At 45.7% G+C, this 24,433-nt stretch overlaps 4 protein-coding genes across 4 annotated transcripts in view; 3 read left to right on the plus strand and 1 right to left on the minus strand.

The window, feature by feature from the left end:
- LOC135826013 (uncharacterized) overlaps window positions 1-4,671 on the plus strand; it is a 69,706-nt gene extending 65,035 nt beyond the window's left edge. The window contains exon 2 of the mRNA XM_065338648.1: window positions 4,304-4,671. The gene's annotated coding sequence lies outside the window, so the exon portion shown is untranslated. The remainder of the gene's footprint in view (window positions 1-4,303) is intronic.
- Window positions 1-10,563, plus strand: part of LOC135826022 (GPI transamidase component PIG-T-like) — a 14,179-nt gene extending 3,616 nt beyond the window's left edge. The window contains exons 3-14 of the mRNA XM_065338660.1: window positions 95-222; window positions 1,038-1,138; window positions 1,687-1,773; window positions 2,377-2,470; window positions 2,811-2,905; window positions 3,597-3,696; window positions 4,736-4,792; window positions 5,788-5,832; window positions 6,618-6,770; window positions 7,743-7,914; window positions 8,432-8,515; window positions 9,646-10,563. Coding sequence (XP_065194732.1) covers window positions 95-222; window positions 1,038-1,138; window positions 1,687-1,773; window positions 2,377-2,470; window positions 2,811-2,905; window positions 3,597-3,696; window positions 4,736-4,792; window positions 5,788-5,832; window positions 6,618-6,770; window positions 7,743-7,914; window positions 8,432-8,515; window positions 9,646-9,880 — 1,351 coding nt within the window. The 3' untranslated portion in view covers window positions 9,881-10,563. The remainder of the gene's footprint in view (window positions 1-94; window positions 223-1,037; window positions 1,139-1,686; window positions 1,774-2,376; window positions 2,471-2,810; window positions 2,906-3,596; window positions 3,697-4,735; window positions 4,793-5,787; window positions 5,833-6,617; window positions 6,771-7,742; window positions 7,915-8,431; window positions 8,516-9,645) is intronic.
- A 774-nt stretch (window positions 10,564-11,337) lies between these two features.
- On the plus strand, window positions 11,338-24,326 carry LOC135826104 (uncharacterized). Its single transcript, XM_065338745.1, has 11 exons — window positions 11,338-11,530; window positions 11,612-11,788; window positions 12,791-12,900; window positions 13,344-13,415; window positions 13,887-13,959; window positions 14,938-15,059; window positions 15,548-15,607; window positions 17,240-17,286; window positions 18,238-18,336; window positions 18,826-18,912; window positions 24,018-24,326. The coding sequence occupies exons 1-11, from the start codon at window positions 11,491-11,493 to the stop codon at window positions 24,139-24,141; spliced, it is 1,011 nt and encodes a 336-aa protein (XP_065194817.1). The 5' UTR covers window positions 11,338-11,490; the 3' UTR covers window positions 24,142-24,326.
- LOC135826134 (uncharacterized protein KIAA1143 homolog) lies at window positions 19,515-22,571 on the minus strand. The gene is made up of 2 exons (XM_065338778.1): window positions 22,130-22,571; window positions 19,515-20,348 (listed from the first exon to the last, which is right to left on the minus strand). The coding sequence occupies exons 1-2, from the start codon at window positions 22,374-22,376 to the stop codon at window positions 20,125-20,127; spliced, it is 471 nt and encodes a 156-aa protein (XP_065194850.1). The 5' UTR covers window positions 22,377-22,571; the 3' UTR covers window positions 19,515-20,124.
- Window positions 24,327-24,433: the final 107 nt, after the last annotated feature.

Consider the following 24,433-nt stretch of genomic DNA (forward strand, 5'->3'; position numbering starts at 1 on the left):
TGTGTGTGTGCGTGCATGTGCATGTGCATGTGCATGTATGTGTGTTTGTGTTTGTGTGTGTATGTATGTGTACATATGTACATATGTTCTCTAGCTTGGATGAGCGATGGCGTGATGTGACGAATGGCCTATCCGGTCTTCTGTGCGCATCGCTCAGCTCCATCAACAGTGCAGGCACTGCACAGCCACGTAGGACACTGGAGCCAGAGGGTCTAGATCAAGGTCAGTGTTTGGTCATAATTATAATAATTATTAGGCCATCATTTTTTATATCTGTGTTTCGCGTCAGTTCAACTTCCAGAATCATATGCGAGAGGTGGAAAGAAATAAAAAGTTGCAAAATAATAAAAAAGGATCATCAGAGGTGTATAGCACTGTACATACTACATAGCCTATTGACTATTGTCAATAGCTCGTGCATGGTGGAAATTAAAAAGAAAAAAAATCGTACATCGAAGCACAAATCAGGGTTATCAGCAAGAGGAAATATTCACTTTGGACAGAGGAGGCAACCGTTGGTGCCCATGCTTCGCTGGATTATTGTACTCAGCCTTCAGCAGCGGTGCAAAGAGCTCCGAAACGACGCATCCTCTCAGCTTGAGGCGATCGATGCGGTCTGGTGTAAGGTCAAAGAATTCTGCTCGCAGATGCAGAACAAACGATCTATCAACGCTGGCCTCGAGGCCAATTCTGAATCCCAGCTTCGCCGTATGCAACCAGTCCACACTGATGACTCCCACGATCGTACCCTCACTGTGCATGTTCGATTTTTTTTATTTTTTTCAGAAAAAAATCAAAACGTATGCGTGCGGACGACGCGAAACATAGATATAAAAAATGATGGCCTTATAATGCAGCAGTTCTGACCTGGCAGCCATTGCATTTGGTATGGACGGGGTACTGGATGGGGTACTATCATAATATACCAGTACTTCGAAGTATGATAACACTTTCGTGAATCGTAATGCATGGTTGCTTGTAACAATACTGTTTGGGCCTGCATCCCAAATATGTTTTTGTTGTTGTTGCAACAACAGGCAATCCTTCGTCTCGACTACGCTACTCTAGTCTTCCGAGGGAGATAGTTTGCACTGAGAATCTCACGCCCTTCAAGAAGCTCTTGCCATGCAGTGATAAGGTATGTTTGCTATCATGGCTTCAGTAGTCCATGAGAAGATAAAGCTGACATTCACCATTCCACACAGCAGGTTTTGAAGTAACAGAAATATGAATCAAAATTTTGAAACGATTCAAGAAATGTGAATGATTGTACAAGTAATTTATCCCCAACTTTGATGGAGTTGAAAACGGAAAAGTCCGAAGAAAAATTGACGGTCCCTACCAGGACTCGAACCAGGGACCCATGTGTATGGCCAGCAATGCTCTACCACTAAGCTATAGTGTGGTCGCCGTCCAAGCAATGGCCATTCAATATATTCCTCAGACTTTGAAACTCGCACTTCCGTGAATCCATATGGGCTGGAAACTACAAGCACTAATCTTGTTGGGGGGAGGGCATTAATGTGTGCATATTCAGCAGCATGCATGGCTGTGTGTGCGTCTGTGTGCACACGTGTGTGTGTGTGTGTGTGTGTAACTGTGTATGGTGGTGTGTATGTGTGTATGTGTATGCGTGTGTGTGTGTGTGTATGTGTGCCCATTGTGGTTATCCATGCACTTATCTAGTCTGGCATAGCTCAGCTGCTGAGCGCAAAGAGTGTGATGGATGGTGTGTATCGGTCATTGGCGCTTCACGTACGGCCAATCTGCAGGGTTAGTGAGTGTTAGTAGTACTGTATCACACAATGTTACTACACTGTATTGCTTGCAGCTATGTGGTAGATGTACAGTGGAAACCATACTGCACGTTGTATCACATGTCACTGGTGTTCATCAAGTGCTCTTCCTCTCTGGTTGCATTGGCTCACTGTCACATCGCTAAGACATACACTTCTACCTCGTTTATTGGGGGGGGGGGGGGGGGCGTCCGGGACCGGCCACTGTCCGTAGCTTTGAAATGTCCGTAACGCTGAATCCCATTCGTTGTGTTGGGCAAAGGCCAGAGATATGGCATGTGTCGTCACAATTTCCACAAAAAGTAACAGAAGAGTAGTAATATTTCCATTCAAACTCACCCAAATGGTACCCGGTAGACCAAAGTGCCCGTAACTTCGGTGTCTGGATAACCGAGGTTTGAGTATGTTTGTAACTTTGTTTGTCTCCCATGTACTTGGTCCATGGCCACACTCTCTACTACTGCTTGATCTTTCTCTGATGCTACTCTTGCTGTTGCTGCCGTCATCCTCATTGTCATCATCTTTGATTTCATGTGTACCTCGTTGTCATGTTTCTCACTGTGTTCTGTTCACTATACAGGTGTCTAGTGATATCGAGTGTACATCACTAGGTCTGGAGTTAAGTCTGAGCCTCACGCAGGTAGTGGACCTGCTATCGTATCACTCCACGCCCAGTAAGTGTCTGCATGTGGGGTGTGTGCTCTGCTGCACAAGTCAGTGCTCTGTGTGTGTGTGTGTGTGTGTGTGTGTGTGTGTGTGTGTGTGTGCGTGTGTGCGTGCGTGCGTGTGTGTGTGCATGCGTGCGTGCGTGCGTGCGTGCGTGCGTGCATGCATGTGTTCTCTAGTTCAGATGATTCCGCAGTTCATTGGCCAGCAGTAGTCGTGTGTGTGTGTGTGTGTGTGTGTGTGTGTGTGTGTGTGTCTCTCTCTCTCTCTCTCTCTCTCTCTCTCTCTCTCTCTCTCTCTCTCTCTCTCTCTCTCTCTCTCTCTCTCTCTCACTGTGCCTTTTTTCAGACTGGAGCTTGAAGAAGCTGTTTCGTAGTCAGCTGCCCAGTGCCTGTCCTCTAGCAACAGTCAGCAGAGCAATGGTTGACATCACGCAGAATCAGGTACTCCAAGTGCTGGCTTGCGTGCTGTTGGACACCACTTTCTATCCCATAGGCATACTGTAGGCCTGGGATTGAATGTCTCCATCCAATTTTGCCACTTTCTGGGAAAGCGGCGGCCTTGGAGCAGTGACTGCAGCCACGGCGTGCTCAAGCTTCTTTGCCTGCCAGTATAGGTGGATTTTCGGCATCTGTTTGGAATCCTGAATCATATACAATTGGCATGAATATTCATTAGCTTGGGGGAATGTTGCAATTGGTATGAAGACAATGACCTCATCAGAGCAATGAAGTGTATCATTGTTTGGAGATATCACCACACAATATAACAACATGTGGAGTTTTCGAGTGTTGTTCTATTCCCAAATCGTTTTTGTTTTCCACAAATTCCCAAATCAAAAATCGAATTTGGAATTGAGCAACACTTGAAAGCTGTACACGTTGTTGTGCCGTGTAGTGGTGTGTGCAACATTGATAGTCTCCATTGCTTTCATCACAATCTAAACAATATTTCAATTGGGTCAGATGTTATATCTATGAAAATCAGAGAAGAGTGGTGTGGAAATAGCTCTGGAAGCATTGCCAATCTTCAAAGGCTTTAAAAGCAGTGCTTTGAATCCAGAGTATTACCGGTATGCAAGGTTGTACCGGTAATTGTCCCTGCTATATTTTGTTGTTGCGATGGTCCTACTAGACCCTGTACGAAGCTTCTGTGACGCCCAAGCCATCATCCACACAAGTGCTCACACTCTTTGGGCATCAGCACACATTGGCAGTATATGACGCTCATAAAAGTAAGTGTGCCCGTCCATGTGCATATGTGTATGCGTGTGTGTGTGTGGGGGGGGGGGGGGGGGGGGGGGTGCACGCGTGCACGTGTGTGTGTGTGTGTGTGTGTGTGTGTGTGTGTGTGTGTGTGTGTGTGTGTGTGGTGTTGTTGTGTGCATGTGGGGGTGGGTGTGGGTGTGTGTGTGTGTGTGTGTGTGTGTGTGTGTGTGTGGTGTTGTTGTGTGCATGTGAGTGAATTCAGTAGATGTACTAGTATATGAGTGTACTTCGAAGTACATGATTGTACATGTTTGCTTGCGCCATGCAGCAGCATGCTGAAGTGATCTATTCATGTTTGCTTGCGCCATGCAGCAGCATGCTGAAGTGATCTATTCATGTTTGCAGATATCACAAATCATGGCTAGAGTTCCCGAGATGTGTAGCGAGTTGAATTTTGTTGCTGCCCCTTGCTTTTTTCTAGCACTAGTAATCATCTGTTCTGTGTGTGTGTGTGTGTTCTGTGTGTGTGTGTGTGTGTGTGTGTGTGTGTGTGTGTGTGTGTGTGTGTGTGTGTGTGTGTGTGTGTGTGTCCCATATGGTGCAGTGGTATGTGCAGCGATTTCCAATCGATAGGTTGCGGGTTCGATTCCCGACGATTATGGTCACACACGTCTTTCTTCTCTTTCTCAGACTCTTCCTGACTTTTCTTTCATTCTCCTGGGTGGTTACCAACAGCCAGTGTATGCCGGAGTATGCGGTGTGGTGTGTGTAGAAAAAATGGAAAAATGAAAAATAGGGATTCACTGGCCAGAAAAAGTCACTTCAAACAGCTGTGTGGTGGATACCAGGCTAAAAATAGTGGCGGTCAATTCATCAGCCTTGCAAGCTGTTGAATGGTGTAATCCCAGCACAAGTTGCTATGTCTAACACAGCTGTTCGCTATCATCGCTTCCGCGATGGGCATGTCTGAGGTCTGAGGTCTGAGGTGTGCGCACGTGCGTGCTTGTGTGTGTGTATGTATCATTATGTATGTTGTTGTTGCTCTTTTTCTTGCTCTCGTGATAGTTAACTCTAGTCGCCCTGTGAACATCATCTGGCGCTATTCCACCCCTGAGACCTATGGTAAGTAAGCTACTTGAAGTGGTATCTTACTGAAGGCTGTAATGTAGTTATGAGTACAGTCAACTTCGCTTATAACGACACTCGGCGGGGCGTCAAAAAGGTGTCCTTATTCGCGAAGTGTCGTTATACCCGAAGTCTCATTATATGTATTACAGTGGGATGGGACTTTGCTCTGGGCATGGAAATTCTGTCGTTATTCGCGAATTGTCGTTATATCCGCAGTCTTTATTGGCGAAGTTGACTGTAGTTGGAAGTACTCCGAAGAGTACATGCTACTCTACAACTGTGTCAACAGTGCCATGCTGGCAAGTGAAATCCAGCAGCCCCAGTCCCGAAGTAGCAGCTCCATGGGCAGTGTCACCCTAGCATCACAAACACTGCGCTGTGCAATGAGCAGGTGAACGTGGCAGGGGCTCTGCTTTTTCGGGAGGTGGAGTTTCTTGCCACCACTGTAGCTTGATGCAAAAACTCATACTTTGAGGTAGTTGCCATGGTATCTGATCGGATCTCGTACAACAGCATAGTTTTCTTGGGTCACCACTAGCCTCAATACTACGATTATAGTAATTATTCTATTGAGGCTAGTGGTGACCCAAGAAAATTTTACTTCAAAGTAGTTACGTCTCTAGTACACGCTGCTGAGTTTCAGGATGGGATTCTGCAGGTTAGATGTTGTGCTGGATTGTTTTCTCACTGCTACATATACATGTACATACGAGGTTGTACTCATATGCAAGTAGTACTTCGAAGTATGTGGAATCAATCTGAGTGTGCTGACTAGTGGGCTGCGGTGTTTGTATGTCGCACGCCATTGTCGACTCGACTTTCCCTTTCCTTTGTTTGGAGCGGCTAGAAAATAGGGTTTGACAGTGGCCGCTTACTCTCTCCTTGCATCACATGTAGAAGTGTGCCGACGCGGAGTTATGTGTGCACATGTGTGTGTGTTTACGTGTGTACGTGTGTACGTATGTGTGTGTGTGTGTTTACATGTCCAGCCAAGGTACCAAAGCCTGTGTTCTTCATCGAGCGTTTAGCTACTGGTAAGTCACTTTCTTCTAAACCTTTCCCTCCCCCCACCCCCCCCCCCCTCCCCCCTCCTCCCAATTTCACAGGAGTAACTAATTACTTACGTATTGTAGCATATTGTTTTCACAGCACATGTACAATATAGTTGTATATCTAGCAGTAGCAGTACTTTCATCCTCTACAGCCTGCATTAGCGTATCATTTGAATCATTTCCTTCACTGTTTGCCGGTTTACCTTCTTAACATGTGCCTTACAATGTGCATCACTTTGCAAGCTGCGAGTTAGCTTCAAGGTGAGCAATTATATGCTTGGACACGTTCACCGTCATGACAGTGTATGACTTGAGCACGTGATGACGCAGGGCCACACGGCGGCCATATCCGTGCTTGTTTGTATTGTACGTACTACTTATACCAACCAGCAGGCAGTAAAAAAATTGATTGTGTATGTGTTGATCATGCATGTCCACTTGATACCTGCGTTTCCTGAGCATGTGCACGGGGGGGGGGGGGGGCTGCTACCTTCTGCAACTCAGTACAGACTGTACAATGAAACCTGTCAAGGCGACCACTTTGATAAGGCAACCACCTGTCCCAGAGGACCACTGCAACCAGGACCAAGGGATGCTACTTCCAGTCAAATGACCCTGGATAAGAAGACCACCTGCACATGGGGACCACAGTTGTAAGGTCCCTTGAGCGGTCGGCTAAGACAGGTTTTGCTGTACATCGTTCTCTTAAACACTTTTTTTCTTTTTTCTTTTTGCCTGTGTGATGTTATTGCTGTTATTGCTGATAGGCTATGGTGATCAAGATGGTGGATTGTTGGTACGCCTGCATAATACTCACCCAGACAATACACTCTCGCTTACCTACATGGAAACGACACTCTGGTACTTTCGCCTTCTGCTGCACACCATGCAGGCAACAGTGAACGGACAGCCAGTCGATCGTGAGTACTAGTACACTGCTGTACATTATCACAGTAGAATAAGCCCAGCATTGTGCAAAAATAGTAATAATGTATTGCCCCGGCCAATCAGCATATTGACAAGGCGTATCATGCTGTATGAGTATCGATGTCACGCATGCTGTAGGGCATGCTTTTTTAAGGAGCTGCAAATTTATCTCATCTGTAGGTCCATTATGAGATTATGCATACCGTAAAAGTCCGTAAATAAGTACGTATCTACTTTCGAATTTAGTGACCACACCCGTACTAACTTTCGGGTGGGTACTGACTTTCGGGCACGAACTAACTTTCGGACCTGACTTGTGTGTAGTGGAGAAGTCATGCTACGTGCTGCATGTGCGCACCGTACCGGTACTTATTTTGGGCAGTATGTTTATCGGCCTTGACTTGACTTCAACAGACAGAGCCAAAAGATTGAAGGGGGTATTTCTTTCGGGCAGGTGCTTATTTACGGACTTTTACGGTATGTCTTGCTGTATACATGTACTGCGATTGAGAAGTTTCTCTTCAGGCCAGCTTGCCCTGGCACTTGGATCAATTGCACTACTTGATGTACATATTCAACATCTCTTCAGTGTATGAATCACTTCTCCTGTGAACTTGACAAATGGAAACACCGTGAATATCACATTGCGTGTTGCTGTTGTGACTTGTCTTTATGATCTGCACTTGGTCGACATAGAGTATAGACGGAGGTGAGCATGAGAGGCAGCCGAACGACCCCCTTCTTGTATGCTTGCTTCCACGACCCCCCCCCCCCCCCCCCCACACACACTCCCTCACTTTCAAAATTTGTTTCTCAGTTGTAGTGTGTGTGTTGTGATACTGTGTAAGGCACGACAGGATCATTGCATTCTGACCAGGTATCACTTAGCGTTCATCTGGTTGCCGAGAAATCAACGCTTTTTTGGTGTCTGTGCTTTTCATGTTCTCACTGGTGTGTTTGCCCAGTTTGGCCAAACCTGACGTACGTGGCAGCTAAAGACCGTAAGAAACCCCACCAGCTCGAATTTGATCTGCAACTTCCTCCCAGTTCGGTTCTGGAAATCCGCATGGAGTTCGACAAAGCCTTCCAGATCTGGAACGAGTTCCCGCCTGACGCTCATCATGGATTCTACATGAGGTAAGAAAACAAGCAAGTAAAGCGAGGTGTTTGCCTCTCGCCAGATCTTTATCCTTTCACTGAGGCTTTCAGCACGTATGATGTTTATGTTCTGCATTGAACACAGTCGCACAGGTGGTGTAAATGTTTATCCGATTTGCGTTGAATCAACCTGGAATAATCCATGCACCATAGTCGGTAATGCCGCTAATGGACAACAGCTATGTCTTTTGTGTAGCAAGCAAACATTAGAAACTTTACTGGCAGTACAATTATACGTCCACACGACCGTTTGTTCTATTTTTGAAGGCATGATACAGTAGCTGGCAGAATGAAACTTTGTGACGGCTGCAGCACACATGTGCTGGTGTGCAACACAAGTGTAGCAAATGCCCAGGCCATGTGCTGGGGCATCTTCACCAGAATAATTTATTTCAGATGCAGTGTATTTTTCAACGGAGACCAATTTTCAATGCATTCATGGCATGTATGTTGCCTGTTTGTCATTCTGTTCCTGTCTTTCACTGCATTGCTATAGTTCTGGTGTGGCACGTGTTCTCAACTTGAAGTCAATCAATGCCTCCGGCCTACTAGGACTACCACAGTCTTTTGTCATGCCATGGTGAGTGGTCATACTGGCCCTTCCTGTCCCTGTCCCCTCCACCCCCCCCCCCCCCCCCACCCCCCCCCCCCCCTCCCTCGCCACTGTGTCCTCTTGCTTTGAAACTTCTCTGCTACCGGTAGTCGTTCTGGCTTTCTGTCACATTTCCCTGCTCTCTCTCTCTCCCTCTCTCTCTCTCTCTCTCTCTCTCTCTCTCTCTCTCTCTCTCTCTCTCTCTCTCTCTCTCTCTCTCTCTCTCTCTCTCTCTCTTCTCTCTCTCTCTCTCTCTCTCTCTCTCTCTCTCTCCGCACCCCTAACTGCCACCTCAGAGACTAGAGTTAGAACTGGCTGAAAATGAAGGTCCTGAATCCATATTGCATAACCATCGTATTGAAGCAATCGTGGTATCTCCTGTACCGACATTTCACAAGGCCAATGGCTGTAAATTATAAAATGGCATGCACCTACTTCAAGTATAAAGTGTACAGCCCAGCTTGCAAAGATGTGACATTATTAGCATTATGTTGTATTAATTTTGGAAGTGAACTAGTGGTTAAACACACACCTGGCAATATGGCGGGAAATACACTCCACAAGATACATGTTCATTGATTTGAGGGAAAGATGCAAACGGGAAAAGTCTGAAGAAAAAATTGACTGTCACTACCAGGACTCGATATATACACACACACAGATACATGTTGTATGTAGAAGAGAGATATTTGGTGAAGTTTTTTTTACATTAGAGAGGTTAAGTTTCACGTAAAATTCTTACGTCCGTGAACTTTTACGTCAAAAAGTGAAAAACTCACGTAAAATTTGACGTGTTTTACGTGAGTTGGCTGTCCCGCACGTAACTTCATGACGTGGGTTTTTGGAAGTTTCGCTTGGTTATCCCGACCAAATTTGTGTGAGTTTCCGGAGTTTTATCGAGTTTGTTGGAAGATTTGATATTTGTGCGAACTAAACCCGAATCCTGCCAGGCAAAATTTCACGTCACGTCGCACGTGTAACTTAACCTCTAAAAATTACACGTAACGTGAGATTTTCACCGCGTTTTGATAAAGGGCAAAAAAACGTGTAACTTAACCTCTCTATTGTGTTAAAAAAAACCTTTCCTTCTACTGGTATTTGTGTGCTGTGCACTACAGGCAAAGTAGTCACGAGTCATTGCTGGTTCATTCACCACCGCTGCTGATCATGCTGCCCACGCCGGATTTCAGCATGCCGTACAATGTCATTTGCCTGTCCTGCACCGTTGTGGCGATAGCGTTCGGCAGCATGCACAACTTGTCCATCAAGAGGTTTACGCTTCAAGCTGCCGCATCAACATCGCTGAAAGATCGCATCCTGAAACTCTTTCGCCGGGGTACTGCACAGAGCTAAGGTATCTTTGACTCGCTTAGCTGGAGTACGACTCGTACCAGGTGTCTGGTTTGTAGTAACCCTGTTTACAAGAATTTGTACAGATCGCAAAGTTGTTGTTGAACTTGACAAGTACCGTATTTTTCCGGTTATAAGTCGACCTGTTACGACATTATGACGGTAAAATACGGTACATGTGCTGTGTTTACCAAGCTTCCTTCTTGCCAGATCTCCTCAGCTCGGTAAACCCTCACTATTGCCCAACTAGAAATACGACTAGGGGTAGATCTACTCCCTGGCCTCGATCGTTTAGCGTTCCATATTCTCCTCTTATTCTCCTGTCTATATTTTTTTCCTGCTCAGCCGATGCCAAAGTGACGTAGGCATCCCGGGGATTGTGTGCTGGCGTATTTCACAACCCTTCACAACCCTTGTTTTCTAACCCAACCTTTGACGTATCCTCTTGTACATCCCTTTGAAGTCATTGCGTGTACTCCCTTCCCATGTACATACTAGTACTTGCATTTATTTGATATTTTGTTAGAGCTGTTCGTGTAGCTATTGTACAGTGTTTTTGGCTGGCTATTTACAATGCACTTGTCACGCGTTATGAGTATAATGTTACAGAGCGGCTTGTCTTGTAAATACAGACGGTGTGCGTTCAGGAGCCAACAAGCCTGCTTGTACATGTGTAAGCATTTTGACGTTGGTTGGCCTTGTCGACTTGTGTGCGGTGTAATGCTACAGTACACGTATCAGTATGTGTGTGCTGTGAGGTTCCACATACCAGATACAGTATGCATACCCACAGGGAGCATGTTGTTCCTGTTCATCATGCTCGGACTCTCAATCTCAACAAGAGTTACAGTATTATAACCCCATGCCCAAAATGCTTTTTATTTATACTCCTGCAGTCCTGGTCAGGGAGCCCTGCACGTGCGGTACGCGGTATGTGTAGGCCAGATTCCGGATACCGAGCACCAGGCCTACCGGAGCAGTACTGTAAAACTGGGAATTTTCCGTACTACATGGTGTAATACTTTCTGTATTTCTGAAAGTCAACGGTTCAGTGCCGCGCAAATTTCGGCTTTACTGGAAAATCTCGGTGGAGATATAATTTTTTTGAATTCTCATAAATATTTTTTTATGGTGGAGATATAATTATTTTCGGTAACTTCGGTACGAGTACAGGTAATCTTTACCTAAATATAACGCGACCTAAAATTCAAGAATGCCATGCCGGCATGCCACACAGTCAAATTTAGTTTTCCAGCTCCAAAAATTCATTTTGCACACAGTGGCATTGTTGAATGTTAAGTCGCGTTTTATTGTAGGTAAAAATAATTACATTTTCCGGTTTGCAGACTTTTGCAGTACATTTTTTTTATGCTGTGCAAATGATGTCATGCTATGAAACTTCTGTAGATATGTGACGTCATAGCCATGATCACGTTCGAGACAGCTTTGATTTGAACAGCCACAAAACTGCTGTGAGCCAGTCAATCCTGGTTCGTCAGAAACTGATTGATTTCTGTTCGTCCTCTTCTTTTCGTCGTGCTGCATGCTGGGCTGATGCATACTTGTGGATTATTCTCTACTATCAACACCTAGGACACCCATAGTCAATAAGAATGAATTACTTCGGCGACGAGGTCCCCTCACCTGCTGAAGGTACAAGTCACTTTCGCTCTGTGAATAGTGAAATATTTGAATTCAGTCACACTTCCTGTCTAATTCTCCTCTCCTGAATAGGCACTGGAGAAACAACATCGTTTAGAGACAGCTCTCTGATACAATGGTCACATCCTGTTGCCAGAATGGCGTCGGCTATGGCGGAGAAATGCGTGGTGGCTGTGTCCCCTGAACAAGTATCCAGTGCAGTGCAGCAGATTCAGACGGTGCTGTTAGGAACTGACTCCATTGCCAGAGGTAACACAGTCACTGTTGACGTGTTGTCCTACTGCATAGCTTGTGACATTGTACAGTATACGTTTAGGCACACAGGCGCATGTGTGTACACCCACATATGAACGTCCGCGCACACGCACGTGTGCGCGCGCACACACACACTCACACACACACACACGCGCAGGCGCGTGCGCCCACGCACACATGCACACACACACACACACACACACACACACACACACCATTGGACCATTGGACGCCCATCGCCGGAGGTGATGATAGCGATGCTACAGCAGAAGCCATAGCAGCTTGTGCTGGGATTGCACCATTCAACAGGTTGCAAGGCTGAAGAATTGACCGCTACTATTCAGCCTGGTCTACACCACACAGCAGTGGCTTTTTCACACACACACACACACACACCCACACACCCACACACACACTTGTACTTGTACTTGTTGCTCACTGCCAAAACTGGTCACGTGGGTCTCCCCGGGAGAGGGGAGAGAGACTCGAAAGGAATCTTGGAAAGATGACTCAATTGGCTATTGAACCGCCCAATGGCCGACACCCCCTGAAATCCCCAAAACTCTGGGTGGACTTGAAAATGATCCCACTTATGGGCTCACCACACCTCAGTAAGTGGGTGAGGACAAGGTGCAGAAAAAGGGTTGACGGCATCAGGGTATCCGTCCCGGGATCCAACCGCAGTTACCCCTGCCCCCAGTTAAGGTAGTACTTGCTACTAGTGTGGGTGGCTAAATCAGAGTGGATCTGATACAAGCTTCACTAGCACCATGATCACACAAGAGTTAATCTAGCCAGAAGTAGTCCATGGTTAACAGGTATGTATACTTCAAATAGAAAGTATAATTATGAACCCTGAAACCAAACACACACACACACACACACACCTAAATTTTGTTTGCCTGGAATTACGTTTTACTGTCATGACGACGTGTGTGTGTGTGTGTGTGTGTGTGTGTGCGCGCGCGCGTACGCGTACGTGTGTGTACATGCTAGGTGATGAGCTTCAAAGGGCCAGCGAGTGTCTTCGCTCACCGTCTGCGTCGTCATCCGAGGTCATGCAGTCTCTGTCCAGTGCGCTAGAGAAGCAGCAACAGATAAACCAGGTACAGTGCAGTGTAGGGTGCAGCACTGTTCTGTGTGTGCTTTGCAATGGCATAGTGCAGAATGACAGTGGAGCGAGTGGGCAATAAACTACAAATGAAATAGAGAACCTACATTTCTGTCCTGTTCTGTGTATGTAAGTGTAGTCATCCAGGTCCGGGTTAGTGTATTGGTTCGAAGCGGTGTATGCGTAAGTCGCTAAGTGTGAGCTGGTATTACATCAATGCCTGTGCACTGGTGTTGAACTCTCTCTCTCTCTCTCTCTCTCTCTCTCTCTCTCTCTCTCTCTCTCTCTCTCTCTCTCTCTCTCTCTCTCTCTCTCTCTCTCTCTCTCTCTCTCTCTCTCTCTCTCTCTCTCTCTCTCTCTCTCTCTCTCTCTCTCTCTCGTAGTGAAGCATTCTCTGTGCTCTGCTGTTTGGTGATTTGCTGATTCTCTTTCTCTCAGGCACACACGCAAATGGTGCAGCTAAACTCTTTCGTCAACGTTGCCAATTACGCCCGGCATCAGAAAGTTGAGGTAAATGCATGGCTACTTTACTGATGCAAGCTCTCAAGTGTATACTCACACACTTGCATCTGGTACATTCATGGTACAAGTCACATCCAAACTTGTGAATACTCACACACTTCCATCTGTCGCATTTATGGTCCGAATCACGCACAGACTTGATGTTTCAACAAGCACTCGAAGTTGGTGCAAGTTTGGAACTGCCTCTTTCGATATTCCAAAAATATATAGTCGAGCAATGGTGGTAAAGATACACCTGGCGAAATGGTGGCAAATACTTGCCTGTCTTCACACCGCTCTATAAGCTGCAGAGTTCACCAGGTGTGTTTTACCACCGTTTCTCTACTACTAGCATATATGATGCTGAATTGGAGTTCACATCATCCAGTTATGTCGAAATATGTTCAGAACTCTTCACAGAGAGGCTTTTGCTGAGTGCTGTCACTGCTGTGTTCTCGATTTTCTGTGTTGTCATTGCAGCAAGCACTGGTTGAAGGGCACCGGCATTTAAATCGCCTCTCAGAACACATGGTCGCACAGGCCGAAACTATAGGTAAGCTGCTGCCACCACCTAGTACTACTAACAATGGTAGTGTTACAGTCGACTCCTGATATAACGAACACCATTGTGCAGGAGAGTTAGTTCTTTATAGCCGAAGTTCATTATAACAGAAATGCACTCATATATTCAAGGAGCGAGTTATGACTGGAAAGTGGCCCATGACAGCATGAATGCACTTGGTTTACATGCTGCCATACACAATTTGGTTCGTTAGAAATGAAAACCGTTTGCTATAGCCAGTACAGTCTGTATCGGCTATAGAGTGACCGGATATAAGAATATACCGGCTACAGTGATATTGGTACGAAATATCAAAAGCAAAACGTATTTTATCCAGTACAAATATCACTATAACCAATATTATCGGATGTAATGATATATCGGATATTATGATGGCAACAAAGAATCAAAACATGCATAGCACACTATATTATTATCGGCTATTGTGATAACTTTAGAATACATGTAGCAATAATATCAAAGGCCCTATTTTTTTACTTTCTTCACGTTGCTTATTTTTATAGTGATACATGTACATAACAGAATTTTTTAATGGAAATGCGGGCACTGTCAACTACAATGTATGCAGCATGCTCATTTGTCAAAACGCCATGCTGGAAGTACTATACATTGTATTTCCTTGCCTTTCATGTGTAGATTGAAAAAAGAAAAAAAATCGATCGTATCGCATATAGTGATGCATCGGTTATAGTGATAAAATCATGGAAATCAAAAGGGTACGCTATAGCCGATACAGACTGTATAGGGTAAATTTTGTATGGGCTCAAACAGGGGCATGGACAAGGGTTCGCTATATCACGAAATTCGCTATATGCGAGTTCGTTGTATGTGGAGTCGACTGTAGTTGTTCTTGATTCTCTCCTCACTACAATGTGTGTGTGTGTGTGTGTGTACGTGTACGTGTGCATGCATGCGTGTGTGCCTATTGCATGCTACTTACAAGTACAGATGGTCTTGAGACGTCAGTGGATGGACTGAGACAAGAAGTAGCTGTGCAACGACAGGTGTCTGGCCGCCTCTCCATGTCTCTAGAAGAGCAAGGAGAGATGATCCGTGATTCGATCAAGGAGGTGAGACAAGCCGCTGATTGACACTGATTGTATTGGCAGTGTCTTTACTCTTTAGTAGTGCAACACCTTTATCCTGGCTGTAATGCATAGTTCTTGAATGTTCTGACCGTTATATTGAGCACCCGCACCCGTACCTTGTAAGACAGAAGGGTGGCGTCCAGTTGTATGCTGCATTGCACAGGGTCAATTCAGCTGTGTTACTCAATAGGGCAACAGAGTGATCACGTTGAACTGGATGCATCATGAGGACCATCCGATGACGAAGGACCAGTGCCCTCGGGCCATCCAGTTCCTCTTCAGAAACTGATCCTTGCCCCTTGTGGAATCCCCAGATAATGTCCTCCTCTGTTGCATTGTGCAGTATCAGTGTGGATTGCTGTTGTAGAGGATGGCGATGGCAGATTGCCTGGGCATGTCCTATGCTCTTGCAAGCCAGAAAAGTGCATAGCTTGCATTCTTTTTCTGCTTTTGTGTGTTGTGCATGGCAGCAACGTCTTGAGCTGGACCAGCAAAGCGCTATTCTCGCCCAGCAACAACATCTTCTAGAGGTAATCAAACATTCCAAACATTCTGCTCACTCCATATGCTGTGTCTTGGCAATGCCATGCTGTCTGCGGGAGAACTGTAACTCTACACTCCCTCACTTGCGTACCACGACACTGACACAATGACAACACCAATGTGTAGCTGCTCATTGACACTAACGTTCCACTCTCCTGTGACCAGGTCTTCTTGCTGAATGCGACTCGACAGGTCAGCACAACCGGTGGCAACATCGTTGTGTAGATCATCATCCCATCCGCCACCATCTCTGCATGTCGGGCGCTTTAGAAAACTGCAGGCTGGTCAGAGCCTAGAACAAACACGATAATGTGACACTTGTCGTCCACATCAGGAAGAAACACCGCGCTTGTTGAGTTTGCCGCACCCCAGGCGAGCACCATTGCGTCGCTTCCAACGAGTCTCGCCGTTGTGACACATGGGCAGAGCTAGCGGTCTTGGCTGGCTTAGTGTGCAAACCATAGCGCTCAAGAGTATTTGCAACAGACTTCACCCTCGGCCTCGGGACATACAGGTCGTCAGCATAGTTATAGTTGATCTGCTTCTGTGTACTGTAATTGCACTCCACCAACGGCGGGCACGACACTACTCACAAAAATAAATAAATAATTACTATAGCACTCCGAAAGCCGCACTCTTTCGCGGTTTCCGGCACCACGAAGTTGTGAGAGAACTGGAACTCTACACTTTCTCACTTGCACATCACAACACAGAGGACAACCAGGTAGTGACGTATAGTGATTCCTATAATTGTCATTTTCGGTTTTCAGCCCAATAGGACTCGCTTGCTGGGAAACTCTGTGTGGTAGTAGTGGTGACAGCAATTGAGAAGCCATCAAGGGCACATGTTATGCATTGTCTCCACCATCATGTGATTGGCAACCTGGCTAATAATAATCTATGTAACATTGTCCTCATGGCCTCTTTGACACGCTTCTTTATGGCCTCTTTGACACGCTTCTCTAGCATATCCTCATGGCCTCTTTGAGACGCTTCTTTAGCATATCCAGTGCTGCCAAACCGTCCGATTTTTCGGACAGTGTCCGATTTTTGAAGGCTCTTCCGAAAACCGGTCCGAAAAGGGAAACGTCCGAAAAGCATGCAAATCTGTTAGAGATCATTACGTTCCTATGCAGAAGTCCTGTATTTTCACTTTTCTGCGCAACTGAAGGCACGAAACACTGTACATGTGCTTCTAAAAAGGCTGGCGCTTGGCTGTTGAAGTGCGAAGTACCAGTTACATGCCTGGATGCAATGTACACTGTACAATGTGTGACCACAGTCAAAATTCATGACAACTTCGGGGTGCCATTTCCGTTACCATGGGAACGAAGCGATTTTTCATGGTATTTTGGGCGATATTTTGAATTCTCTGGAAAAATTTGCTGAGAAGATAAATTCACACCATGTGGCCAGCCTTGGCGGTGAAGGGTGTCCGATTTGGGGCGAAAATTATTTGGCAGCACTGCATATCCTCATGGCCTCTTTGAGACGCTTCTTTAGCATATCGTGCCCGGTTTCAGAAGTGGCTGCCTTGTTGGGAGAAGCAGCTTCAACTGTAACGGTGTATGCTGCTCAACATTAACTTACTGAGTGTGTAATGTCATCTTTGCCTGCAGCGTGTGATGAAAAATAAACTACGGCAAGACTGTGTCATTGATTGCGGGTGAGTGGAATTAACTTGGCTTTCTTTCTTAGGGTACTGTAAAGTGTGAAATTTTCGCGGCGTTTTTAGTTCGCGTTTTCAGAATCCGGACAGGTTTGCGAGGTTTTAATTTTGTGATTGCAAAATGGCATTCTTGCTAGACCTTTCATGGATCTCCTTTTCGCGCTGTCTAAATTTCGCGATTTCCACGCCGTCGCAAATTTTGCAGAAATTAGACCATCGCAATAATTTCACGGTTTACAGTATGACTATGGGCAACAGCCGTTTTTGAGTGTTAGGTGGTCGTTCACCTTCTTTTCTTTTTTTTTTGTTGACTTAATCCCAGTGAGTATTGAAAGGCTTGGTGGCTGCTGGAGCTCTCGTGTCGTCCATAATTATAGGAAAGGACAGGCTTTACTCCTTTCATCCTCTCACGGCCGTCGCCGTTTCAATATTTTACTAAGAGTCCATAACCAAGAGTGTGCAACTGTGATTGTGGGTCAGTGCACGGTGCCTGCCTTACATGTAACTTGTCTGCATCACACCCTGTACACATGCACTCAAGCCCACAATCTCTCATACCAGCACACCTGCTTCTGCTTGCTTCGCTCAAGTACTGACGTTATATCTAGTTAGGATGCATGAACTTCAGTTCTGTGCGAAAGTTGGCTTCAAGCCACAAGGAAAGTGTGGCCTTGATTTTCACAGCGCAGGGATGTGCAGTGTAGCTGCATGAAACGCAGGGATGTACAATGTAGCTGCATGATGATGTAATGAAGACAGCCGTGCACTGTGTACCTGGTACATGTACATAGAAAAGAGACCACACAAGCATACATGTACAATTATGGCATAGCCAAGACCAAGGAGTGCTAAAAAACGTTTTTAGTACTCCCTGGTCAAGACTATGGACTCTTGATTTTACTATTGTTCTTGTTTACCCTGCTGCTGCTGTTTGTGGTGGTGGTGCAGGCTTGTTGCAGGGAGCATGATTGCTGTCAACACTCTGTTCTTCACATTACCACTTGGTCTCATTCTAACCGCAATTCCACAGCCAAGATTTCGCAAATGGTATGTCACTTATCAGTCAAGAGGGGAAGACAGCATTGAAGACAGCAATGCTGTTGTTGTAGACCCATGCGCTTTGTATACGGATAGAGTGGCAGGTATTCCTTGGATAGAGTGGCAGGTATTCCTTGGCTGCTTGTTGTAGGTCAGATACTAGTACAGTTAGACCTCGCTTATCCGGATCCCTCGCCATCCGGAAGAAAATCGTTGGTTACCGATTTACAGCATATGTCATGCATACATTCAGTATGTGTATTCGATTATCCGGTTCCCTCGCCTATCCGGATCTTTTTTTGTGGAAAACGGATGTGTGCAAAACACCTGCTCTGCACATGAAGCATTCGTGTTGTTATTGTTGTTATTATTCTTCACGATGGCGACTTGCGCCAATTGTTGTTGTTTCAAATCTTTATTCTCACGATAGCCTTTGGTGTTGTTGTTGTTGTAAATCTTTATTCTCACGATTGTTGTTCTTGTGCTATATGGTTACAGGCTACGGCAATTCATCAAGTTGGCAGCAGCGTCTCGGATGTTTCTGATGCTGCGACCGTATGTCATCAAAGTTGGCGCACACAGTGGGTAAGTAACCTCGTGTGTGTGTGGGGGGGGGGGGGGGCATGCACTTGCACATACTCACATATGCGTGTGTGCATGCCTGTTTACCCTGCCATACCGGCGTGTCTGTACATGTACTACATGCGGACTGCATGTACATGATGCTGCAGACTACATGTACATGATGCTGCGGATGTCAACGTGTTCCCGTGTACAAACCCTCCTTGCCTGCTGTCAGTGTAATCACTAATGTCTCAGCAGAGAAAACAATTGCTCTGTGTTCATCATGCCGTCATTTTTTGACTAGGGACTGGTGGGTGGGTATGCTTTATCATGGTTCAACTACCCAATGCAGGTCTGAATTTGTGTGCTGAATTTCCGAACCACACCCGGTCTGGCAGGCCAGGAACCTGCTGTACGCGTATGCTGCAAGTGTTTGTGAAAGCACTCCGTCATCATCTAGGCATTCGTAAATCAGTACAATCATTTACATGTATTGCACACGGCCAAACTTAGCAAGTCCTCTTTGACTATCACCGACCCCTTGGTCATTAGGCATTCGTGTAATCTCCCTGGAGGATGTGACTACCAGCCACTACACGTACACGGCAGGGATAACAACTGTAAAAGGGAAGTGCATGTACAATTTGCACTGGAAAAGTCAGTACACATGTACCATACTGACAAATTCATTGCATGACGTGAAACAATCAAAACAGCTTGACACAGGCAATCCATCGTCTCAACCTTCTCTCCAGTATATATAATATGTACAACGTGAACATCAAGAAAATACCGGTATGGGTATTCAGATGGGACTTCAATGTCATTGTGACACGTAGAATTAGCATGACATGCAGTGACATGCTTTATAAAATTATAAGCATGTGCTGTTTGCACCGTGTGTGTGTGTGTGTGTGTGTGTGCGTGCGTGCGTGTGTGCGTGCGTGTGTGTGCATGCGTGCGTATGCTATCTACATGAGAATGGCTAAAAGCATTAAAATCCAGCTCAACAGTAAAGAAGTAGAGTAGTAATGTGTGTGTGTGCCTGCACACACCAAGCAATACAATCATGTACCTAGTTTTATGACATTTACTTTTCGTGGTATGAATTGTTCAACTTTTTATGGTAGAAAGTGGTTTTTTAAATATTCCAGATAGGTAGTAGCTGATACAGAGTAGACAATAAATAACCCACACGCTCCATTCCATCGCTGTAGTCTACTAGAATATTCCCTATCTGTCTTCGCCTTCGTCGAACGACAAGAGGCTTAGATTCTTGGGACCATTGGGCGGGCGTTTCTTTTTCTTCTTCTTGGAAGGCTTCTCATTCTTGCTCTCTTCAGTGGCCGCCTTTGTCTCTGGCTCCGAGCCACTGCCATTCTCCTTGTCTTTCGTCTTCTTCTTTGGTTGCCGAAACTTTACCTTGCCGCTGTCGTCGTCATCATCCTCACTGTCATCTGCATCAATACGAAGAAGTGAATATGGACACATCTATTACATCTATTTGAGCCTTTGAGGGAGCTACAAGCGGGAAAAGTCTGAAGAAGAAAAAAAAAATGACTGTCAATCAGGACTCGAACCAGGGACCCTCGCTTATGGCCAGTGATGCTCCACCACTAAGGTATGGTGTAGTCGTCATCCCAGCAGCGACTATAACTGTTCCAATTTGACCACCTCCAGGTCAATGCTCTTAAGCCTGGTTCACACTAGGCCGATTTTCCGGCCGGTGCTCCGACTCCGACATGGAGTCTGCCGACTGTGTCGACTGAGTCGGACGGCCTGTTCACACACGGGGAACGACTCACTCGCAATAAAGTCGCATCGATTATCCATAAAAGCAAGAGTTCATGGGGGTTATGAAATTTTAGTAGGACTTTACATTTCATCAAGAGTACAAAGTACAAGAGGTCATGAGCTCGACATCGACGCTCTTTGCTGTCATGGTGAAAAGCCTACCGTGATTGGTCTGAATCCTGCTCCATCACGTGCAAGCAGTAAAAATCGGCCGGCTTTTCGGCTAAATATCGATCAGTCGATACTTGGCCGAAAACTAGTGCGACAAGAAAATCGCCGCAGATTTGTCGGAACCCTGTACGACAACACAGTTCACACTACGCAATTTTCGCCCCGGTCTTGAGGATTTTTCGTACGAGTCCATGTCGGCCGGAAAATCGGCCTAGTGTGAACCAGGCATTAGAAACTGTAACCCCAATATCACAGGCATCATGTATGTTGTTGTATCATTGCCATGCCATGCCATGGATCTGTCCAGGCTGCATACCGGATTTCAGACATTCATGTATCTCGCCATGCCAAAGTTCTATCTTGGCATCCAAGCTATGGTAGTATGGGACACGTTTCCAAGACTGTTCCAGACAACACAGGACTCTTAGCACCTATGGGTATGAGGCTGTATCTACATGTGTGTAACACAGGGCATGTAGGCCTTAGAGCACACCTACTATGCTATGTGTATCAGGCTATGTGTACATGTACTAGTTGTGAAGTATGATTAGACAGACCTCCAGTGAGATTATAAACAATGTGACTAGTAGTGTTGACACAGCAGGCTCAAACATGGAAATTCGAAAACAAAACACTTGTACTCTGACTGATGCTCACTTTGCTAACACCTATCTAGACAGATGGATGCTATAATGGTATCTGTCCTGACGTGAGTTTGTCCTGACGTGAGCTAACGTACTATGCATGCACAGCTGATGTCCAAGAGCTCATCAAATGCTGCTCAAGGAAAGCACATTGCCTTTCATCCACATTGTAACTATTGTTAGTGGGAGCAAGCCCAGACCATTTGAACGTCGCGTATCGTTTATTGTAATTACGTACTTGAAGTAGATGACACCCATGTCCGGGATATTACCATGGCCTTTGCCAATAACCCCTTGACTACAGTCAGTGGGATGATCTTATCTGTGGGTGATCTTGTGATCTCTACAGTATGTGTATTTGCTATGCATAGTTTGCAAGAGTTGTCGTTTCTATCAGCTGCAGGAATGCCTTCTCCAAGATTAGCTCTCTAGTCTCTACCCATTTGACTTGACATGATACTCAAAGACTTGAACACGAATGAAAGCGTGAGACGGCTCCTGATTAGATTGGTGCCGTTTCGTGGCGATTAATTTTAAACTTTTTTTCGTCTCGCCAATGCAATGTAATCACATCTTTCACGAGACAATGAGTCGTGCACCACTGCCAAAACAAAGCAAGCTCGACCTACCTCCTATTTTCCTCTTTTTGCCCATGATTTTCTCGGCTTCTGCTTTCGTCAAGTCGCCCGGCTTCAGCACAACTACGACAGGTCCCTCGTCATCACTCTTCTCATGATCGGAATCCACACATGGCTGGTCGCCTGCGAATTTATCCTGTACCGTTGGTCCCTCTTTGTAACCTGTCTGCTGCTTGAACTGCTGAAGAAACTTCGGCACAGCCTGGGGAATATACTGTAGGTTTCGGCCTCCACTCATTATCGTATTGTTTCTGCAGCACAGCTATATCTACCACTCCAACGCCACCGGTTCCCTGTATGGCCTGCCAAGCTCTTTCTCTGGTAACTTATGATAAAATATCTCACACTCTCTTTGGAAGGAAGCTCAGTTTTGCCTATGGAGAAAGCAGCGGACGAACTGCTCGAGTCACCCATCCAGGGAAAGTAACAATACTCTGTTTGAAGCAGTTGTGTAAATACATGTTATTATGATCATATCGATAGTTTTCAAGATTTTTTTCAGATTATTATTTTCTCCGCAAAGCACTACGTAATGTTTGACGTCATACATCTGATTTTGTTGTACACATGACATGTACAGCAGGGAGTAGTAAAATACAACTCCCTGCTGTACAGCATACCCCACTTGACAACCTCTTGTACAACGAACTCGCATAGCGAATTTCGTGATACTACATGTAATACTAGTAACAAGAGTACATAAACTAAGAAAGGGTTTGCTCCCCACACCGGAGCTCGCGCTATTCCGCCGACTTTACTTGACACTTGACTGACTCACGACTGCCATCCAGAGAAGGGTGTGGGGAGCAAACCCTTTCTTACAAATTATCGCCGAAGTCGCAACCACTACTTCGTAGTACATAAACTCTTGCTAGTAATCATAGCGAACCATTGTCCATGCCCCTGTCAAACCAGGGAGCCCTACACAGTATCAAGAGTACATAACCCGGGGGGGTTATCACTGTACTCTTGACAAACAATATGTGTAGGGCTTTGTAGCGAACAGATTCCGAACTATCTTGTAGGTCCGCATGTAAACCAAGTCCACTAATATAATACAGTCACGGACCACATGGCAGTCATTGTTTTCAAGAGTGGACTTCTTTTACTCTTGTTTCATCAAGTACTACTAGTACACACGCACCCTGCGCCCCAGAGTGTGCAACTCCCAACTCCACTGCTATACAGTGTGCAACTCCCAACTCCACTGCTATACAGTAGTAAAGCTGTAGAAGTACATTGTAAACTGGCCAATGACTCATTGACTATGTAAGTGTCACTGATAGAAAGGCAGAAAGGATGGCTCTGATTTTCTGCAACTAACTTGTGCCAGTTGTGGTGGCTGTGTGTGATTACTGTGCCGGACTACATGTCGCGGTGGTCTCCTAAAATCCTTTTTTTCTAAATTGCTACTGAAGTACACGTACGTCACTTTCTGGAATTTAATATTGATGATGTCATCAGTGGCATACATGTGTAGTAACTGGCCTTTCCCACCTGCTCCCAGTCCCGTGCCATCTCCACACTTATTCCAAGGGACGACGATAACTACATTTAGAAGACTGTTTATTGACACGAGGACGAAACACAACTAGACATGACGAACTCAAGACGAAGGCATGATGAACTCAAGACGAAGACTGCTTTTCATACCACAGCAACACGCGCATGCACCAACATAACGTACACACGACGTACACAAAATAACGTACTATATACGATATGGTAAATCTATCGATATACGGTACATACGGCATGATACGGTAGACAGTCCGTCTACTACAACATGTACCATGTGACCAAGTGATGATGATGTTGATGATGATGATGTGTGTGTGTGTGTGTGCATGGTGTGTGTTATTCTCTTTCTATCATGCAGCACTGGTGCGCTTTTACCCTATGCCAAGGAAGGAGCCGTCACCATGATGCATTTCTTGCGGTTCCTCATGAGACACGCACGCCATGGTCTGCAGCAGTCAATGCGCCGGTTGCGCAGCAGATGAAAGCCGAGGAGGGAGATCCGCTGCAGCGCTGCCTCTTCTACACACAATCAGGTACACTCATTTTCACGTGCGTACACGTCGAGCGCAATACAAATGTGCAGACTGGCAGACAATACACATGTGCAGACTGGCAGACAATACACATGTGCAGACTGGCAGACAATACACATGTGCAGACTGGCAGACGTGCACACACACACACCTACCGGCACATGAAAATAACAGCCAGCTCTCACTTTGTTTTTGCGTTCTGAGAGCCGTTCTCCCTTCCTATAAACTGACTGACTTTTCA

Source organism: Sycon ciliatum, chromosome 1 (assembly GCF_964019385.1).
Source record: "Sycon ciliatum chromosome 1, ocSycCili1.1, whole genome shotgun sequence".
Lineage (NCBI taxonomy): Eukaryota > Metazoa > Porifera > Calcarea > Leucosolenida > Sycettidae > Sycon > Sycon ciliatum.

Excerpts from the sequence above, each read along its gene's own strand:
- LOC135826134 (XM_065338778.1), bottom strand. The coding sequence starts at position 22,376 with ATGAGTGGAGGCCGAAACCTACAGTATATTCCCCAGGCTGTGCCGAAG. Across the intron at positions 20,349-22,129 it reads CAAAAAGAGGAAAATAGGAG|ATGACAGTGAGGATGATGAC; the intron begins GTAGGTCGAGCT and ends GTATTGATGCAG.
- LOC135826104 (XM_065338745.1), top strand. The coding sequence starts at position 11,491 with ATGAATTACTTCGGCGACGAGGTCCCCTCACCTGCTGAAG. Across the intron at positions 11,789-12,790 it reads AACTGACTCCATTGCCAGAG|GTGATGAGCTTCAAAGGGCC; the intron begins GTAACACAGTCA and ends TGTACATGCTAG. Across the intron at positions 13,416-13,886 it reads CCCGGCATCAGAAAGTTGAG|CAAGCACTGGTTGAAGGGCA; the intron begins GTAAATGCATGG and ends TTGTCATTGCAG.